The sequence below is a fragment of the Pollachius pollachius genome, assembly GCF_949987615.1.
Source record: "Pollachius pollachius genome assembly, chromosome: 8".
NCBI lineage: Eukaryota > Metazoa > Chordata > Actinopteri > Gadiformes > Gadidae > Pollachius > Pollachius pollachius.
The window spans coordinates 25,345,892-25,352,150 of NC_136941.1; the positions used below are offsets into that span (position 1 = coordinate 25,345,892).

General features: G+C 46.9%; 1 protein-coding gene across 1 annotated transcript; it reads right to left on the reverse strand.

Moving 5' to 3' along the window:
- Nucleotides 1–553: 553 nt before the first annotated feature.
- On the reverse strand, nucleotides 554–6,059 carry gata5 (GATA binding protein 5; the record flags this gene model as incomplete). Its single annotated transcript, XM_079741605.1, has 6 exons — nucleotides 554–664; nucleotides 928–1,052; nucleotides 1,717–1,801; nucleotides 2,280–2,408; nucleotides 3,689–3,858; nucleotides 5,591–6,059. The coding sequence occupies 6 exons, from the start codon at nucleotides 6,057–6,059 to the stop codon at nucleotides 554–556; spliced, it is 1,089 nt and encodes a 362-aa protein (XP_079597731.1).
- Between the last annotated feature and the right edge of the window lie 200 nt (nucleotides 6,060–6,259).

The following is a 6,259-nucleotide window of genomic DNA, read 5'->3' on the forward strand; positions in this document are numbered from 1 at the left end:
GCGTAAAAACTATTGACAGCTATAACAGCGAGCACCTTCAACCAGAGAAGAACCTTTAGAGAATGAAACGAGGGCTTTGACTAAACACTGTTAGGACTACTGGTCCCAACAGCTTGATTGTCTTGTGGTCTTTCCTCTAGCTAGGCGGTTGATATTTAGGTAGTGTTACGTTGGAACCAGGAGCCATGCCTCTCCTTCAGACGGTCCAGCTTTAACATCGACGCAAAACTTGCCGTACAACCGTTGCAATATGTAACCGTCGAGTCATAGTCTGAGGGATCCGACTCTTACTTATTGGCCCCCAAGGCTGTGGTTGAGGGAACACTCTGCTTCAGCCGACAGCCAAGGCGTGAATAAAAAAAGCCCTTAGAATGGAAACTGCGTGAGGTCCGTTGAAGCCAGGTATTCACCTCGTCACATCAAGTCCTGATCGGAAGACGAAAGTCTGCTTCCCTTCGGAGTGTGTTTCAACCGTGAGTGACGGAGGCGTTTGGCCGTGATCAGAGGGAGGATCCAGGAATAGTTTGTCCTGCGTTCTCCTGTGGGCAGGCTCTCAGGCTTGGGACAAAGAGCACCAGGGGTTCTGTTGGCCGATTGCAGTGTAGGGGTAATCCTCGTACTTCATGTGTCCGGAGACTGCACTGTCCAACTGAGAGGACGTCTGCTGGGAACAACAAGGACATGCGCCGGAGGTGAACGGTCTATTTCGGATAAACCCAACCGGGGAAACACTAGGACACAGAAGCCACCACGCACAGGTTGCTTTTGGTGCACGGCTGAAGGATTCAGCCGGGGATCCAGACCAACTGGAATAGGATCGAGGACAAGCTAAAACGCAACATTCTCAGTTGACGTGTAAATCAGCGTGAGGCCACGGGAATTCAATGACTCAGGACATGATGTGCGTGACGCCGGGTCTCTCCTTACCTGAGGGACGGATGTGCCGGTCTGGCCAGCGTAGGGCGACGGCGCCATGCTGGGTTCGCTCTTAATGGTGGAGGCTCGTTCTGACAAAGAGGGAGGGGGGCTGGAGTCAGCCGCTGCCGAACCCCCTGACGGATAGAGGACAGCTTTATTGTGTTGTTGTTCTCTTTTTTACTCACTTTCTGTTGCTGTTATATATGAAAAGTATTTGATGCATAAATAGTTCATCAAGTTTAATTGCCAATCAATCTATCAATATTGGTATACTTCTACGTATCTATCTATCTCTCTCGCTCTCTCTCTCTCTCTCTCTCTATCTCTCTCTCTCTCTTTCTCCCTCTCCCTCTCTCTCTCCCCCTCTCTCTCTCTCGTTCTCTCTCTCGCTCTCTCTCTCTCTCTCTTTCTCTCTCTCTCTCTCTCCCCCCCTCTCTCTCTCTCTCTCTCTCTTGCTCTCTCTTTCTCTCTCTCTCGTTCTCTCTCTCTCTCTTTCTCTCTCTCTCCCTCTCTCTCTCTCTCCCCCTCTCTCTCTCTCTCTCTCGTTCTCTCTCTCTCCCTCTCTCTCTCTCTCCCCCTCTCTCTCTCTTTCTCTCGTTCTCTCTCTCTCTCTCCCCCTCTCTCTCTCTCTCTCCCCCTCTCTCTCTCTCTCTCTCTCTCTCTCTCTCTCTCCCCCTCTCTCTCTCTCGTTCTCTCTCTCTCCCTCTCTCTCTCTCTCTCTCTCTCTCTCTCTCTCTCTCTCTCTCTCTCTCTCTCTCTCTCTCCCTATCTATCCATTCATTTCTCCATCCATCCTACCTATGGAAGCCTTGTTCTTGGGCATCTTGGGTTTGCGTTTCCTGGTCTGAATGCTCTCCTTCTTCATGGCTAGAGGCCTGGCCACCTATAGGAAGAGAGACACAGTTCTTCAGCCAGCGGCACCTCCCTGCTGAACACTCCCTCACACGACGCTCCACGCCCCCAGACCTTGATAACCACGATGCCCTTGGAGAGGCACAATGCTGTACTTGAGACAACACGCTGCTGCAATGCTGCAAAGGTCCCACCGTTGGTTAACAAGCTGGTTAGAGAGGACTTAGCTCTTCAAACAGAAGACAAGTACACATCAAGGTATACGCTATCTACTTGGTTCAGTTTGACGTAAGAGCCACATAAAAATAGATATTTGTTGTTAGGAAACACCTAAATGCAGCCCAACAGCGTCCAGGCTGATGCTGTGGTCTTGGCCATTAAGGCACAGAGGAACAAAGGGGATGTCCAGAATGAAGCCCCACATTTCAACAAATTGTGTCGTCAGACCAACAATTCGTCTGATCCGTCCTCCCTCCTCCTCCCATCCCGGTGAAGGTTGTGCCGCCTACCCCGTGAAGCTTCATGTAGAGGCCGCAGGCGTTGCAGACGGGCTCCCCTTCCGCGTTGCGTCTCCACAGGGTGGTGGCGCTGGTGTGGCAGTTTGTGCAGCACAGCCCAGCCCGGCGGGACGTGCTTTGCTGCCGAGAGGAGAGAAGGAAACACTCAAAAGTTGAAAAAAAAATAAAAGTCTCCACCGAGTTTCTTTATTGATGGACTTTTGTGTACTGCCCCCTACACCCTACTGAATTGCCCTAGAATTCAGTAGTGTTTTTTTTAAATAATTTAGTAGTCTATAAAACACAGCATATGTATTTGCTTGTTTAATTTTATTATGTTTTATTAATATTTGATATACTTATTTTAAATAAATAATTTAGTAGTCTATAAAACACAGCATACGTATTTGCTTGTTTAATTTTATTATGTTTTATTAATATTTGATACACTTATTTTAAATAAATAATTTAGTAGTCTATAAAACACAGCATATGTATTTGCTTGTTTAATTTTATTATGTTTTATTAATATTTGATATACTTATTTTAAATAAATAATTTAGCAGTCTTTAAAACACAGCATATGTATTTGCTTGTTTAATTGTATTATGTTTTATTATTATTTGATGTACTTATTTTGTTCGCAGCGTGATTGCGTACAAGCAGTTTGACCGGGGCGCAATAGCCCGGCTAGGGAGCTCGGGCCCGCAGCCCAACGAGAAGCACTTCAGAGCTGAAGGCAGCCTCAGTGCTCGGTCCCCTTGAAGGACCTTGTCTATAAACAGACCCAAGGGCAAGGTCGTTGCAGGACAAACAAGAACAGAGAAAGAAAACAGCATGGGAGGCTGGACGCGCCATGAGCCAATTGAGCCCTACAGCTGCTGACGAGCTGCACGTTCCTGGGACGTAACCAGCGAGCATGGGGGCCTTGAAGGGGCCCTGGAAGGGCCTTGGAAGGGCCTTGCAGGGGCCATGATAAACACTCTGTCCGCAGTGACAACACAATCCAAATGGGTCGGTGATGAAAAACTGATTTGATCCTTCGTGGTATCTCGTCGGCTCAAAGGGTGGTAAATGTTCAACACGTGATTTATTCGGAGGCACAAAGTAAACGAGCTTGCGCTCTGGGGTTGGCTCATGAAGCATCTCCCGAACACAGGTGTCAATTCCGTTTTATCTTGGAAGGGGGCGGAATAATAAATAAGCCGCGCCCACCGGTTTTAATTGACCCAGTTTAACCATTGGTCTGTCTTGGCTTGGGCAAGAAATGGCAAAGAGGCCATGTTTGTAGTGGTTAACTCATCTACAAACCCCTAAAACCGTGTATGGGGATGTCCACTATGCGGAGAAGAAACCATTAATAACCGGGGTTAGCTTGAAACATGTCATCAGACGGAGCACAGAGTAAAATGATCAGTTACCATGCGCTTCTGGGGCTTGATGAGCGGCCGGTTGATGCCGTTCATCTTGTGGTAGAGGCCACAGGCGTTGCACAGGTAGTGTCCCGTCCCGTCCCTCCGCCACAGCGGGGTGGAGATCGACCCGCAGTTCACACACTCGCGGCCCTCGCCCGGGACCTCGTCCATCAGTTCTAGCAGATGAAAATACAACCACAAGCTCAACAAATGTTTTCGTAAAATGAATGAGGTCTGCGAGTAAAGGGGTTGCCTGATTGTTTGTTTCTAATCAAGCGCTTATATATGGGTTATCTAGTCATTGGAATCGTTAAAGAGCATGGACGATGTCCAGTGCCAATACATTTGCCTGTAGGCTTTTTATAGAGCAAGGGTCAGCGTTTGGTTTAACTTTGTCATTCCATGAGCAGAGAGCTAAGGGTTGATAAACGAGCCGTGGTCACCGCCGGCCTCAATCAGCGGAGGAGTTACAGCCTCTGATGAGGCAGCAGGACGGAGGCTGATGGATGGGCTCCGGGACAGGGGGGTGAGGAGCGGGTAAGGACTGGTGAAGAAGAGGGCACAGCCCGGCTGGAATGTCAATGGTCTCTTATCGGCCCCTAGGATCCAGGGGGCCCCTATCAATCACAGACTGACGCGCGACGGGCTCCGAGCACTAAAGCTTCAATTCCTAATCCCAAAACCTTTATGTTTCATAGCCAACATATAAAACATAATGCCTATACATAAATAAATAAATCAATAAATATATAAAGGTGTTTTTTAACTGCAAGATGACTCACTTATTTTGCATTATTTCGAATTTTTCATTTTGTTATTATATTTGTTCTTTGATAAATTTATTTTTTAGATTTTTCCATCATAATACTTTTTTAATTAAACCAATTAATATGCAACTCAATTATTTAATATAAAATAGTGTAAACAGGCTTGGATGAGATTAGAGTAAATAAAACTGCATAAGGCTTAATACTAGGCCTAATCCAATTTAGTAGATATACATTCAGGTTAAAAGAAGAATTGTATTTTGCATAATGAATCAGTCTGTTGATGAGGTGTCAAACACCGCAGATTTACTGCAGGACACAAATCAAATCAAAGGTACAATTAATCACACGAAGGACCGCGGTCAACACCTGCTTCTCGGCCATTGTAACTAAATGGTCAATAATATAGGCTATATTTATAGTATTTGTATCTAGTATTAATATTTATATATTGGAAGTCCCGAGTTATGGAGAGATGGGACCCATCTGCTGAACTGTTCCGACTGTCCTCCGTGTGTGTGTCCAGTGTGTGTTTTCACTCAATCATCAAAACGCTCGACTGTTTGTGAAGATTAAATTAACATTATAATTGATTGTTTTATCCTCTATTGTAAAGAATGTGTATTGTCTAAATCCTTCATAGGATCGTCCTCAAATTAGAATACATCTTTAGCTCTATAGCAATTGTTAGGCCTCTTCCAACGACATTTAATCTCTGCATTAAGTACTCAAATAATTCTAGAAATAAGAGAAGCAAAAACATAATTAAGTATGTGACGGAGGAAGATAAATATAATTCGGCCTTAAATAGAGTAAGACTAATTATTTAAAGTAAATGGAAGCCTTTAGTGTAGCATATTGTTTTTATCCAAATAACCTAGTACAATTATTATAATCCCATATAATATAACTAATATAATAATAATAATAATAATAATAATAATAATAATAATAATAATAATAATAATAATAATAATAATATAGGCCTATAATATATCTATTATGTCAGAAAAAATATCTATCTATTGTTTAGGCTTTTTAATTGATCTGCGTGATTGATAAAAATTGCAGATGACAACTCCTTAGTTTGTCCCGGTGGTGTAGGTGTTGAGGGATGGACAGATGGACGAACAGCGCGTACCGAGGCTGCACCTCCTCGCCTGCCGGCCTCCCAGATTTAGGAGCCCGTTCTCGAAGGCTCCCGGGCTCCAGGAGCCGGCCATCTCCGGGCCCATGTAGGCGTAGGCCCCGGAGTAGCCCCCACCCGCCGAGGCCCGGGGGCTGAAGACCAACGGGTTCTGGTGGTAGGACGGGTCCCGGCCCGTGCTGCTGCTGACGGGCGGGCTGTGCGAGTACGAGAAGCCGGGAGGAGGGTGGGGACTGTTGGGGGCGAAGGATGAGCCGTCCGTCCCGCTCTGAGGCCAGCCGTGGTGCCCGCCGTGGCCGTGTGGCTGGTGGGGGGCTTCGCAGCTCTGCAGGTAGGGCAGGGTGGGCAGGAGCGCCGGGACCCCCCGGGTGGTGGGCACGTAGACCGGGGAGCTGGCGGCGGGGTGGAGGTAGCTGCCGCCGTCGTGGGCGTAATGAGCCTGGTTGGAGGATAGCTGGTACATGGTGACGGTCGACACGCCGACGTCCTCCGGGCTGTGGCCTCCTCTCGGCTGGAGATCTGCCGCACAACGAGGCCGTTTAATGCCCCTCCGACGGAGGATACAAAAAGGCGTCAACGAGTCAGGGAGAAATGCATCCCATGTCGGACACGCCGAGGAAACTCAGACTACAGCCCCACACAATTCTATAATCACAATAATAA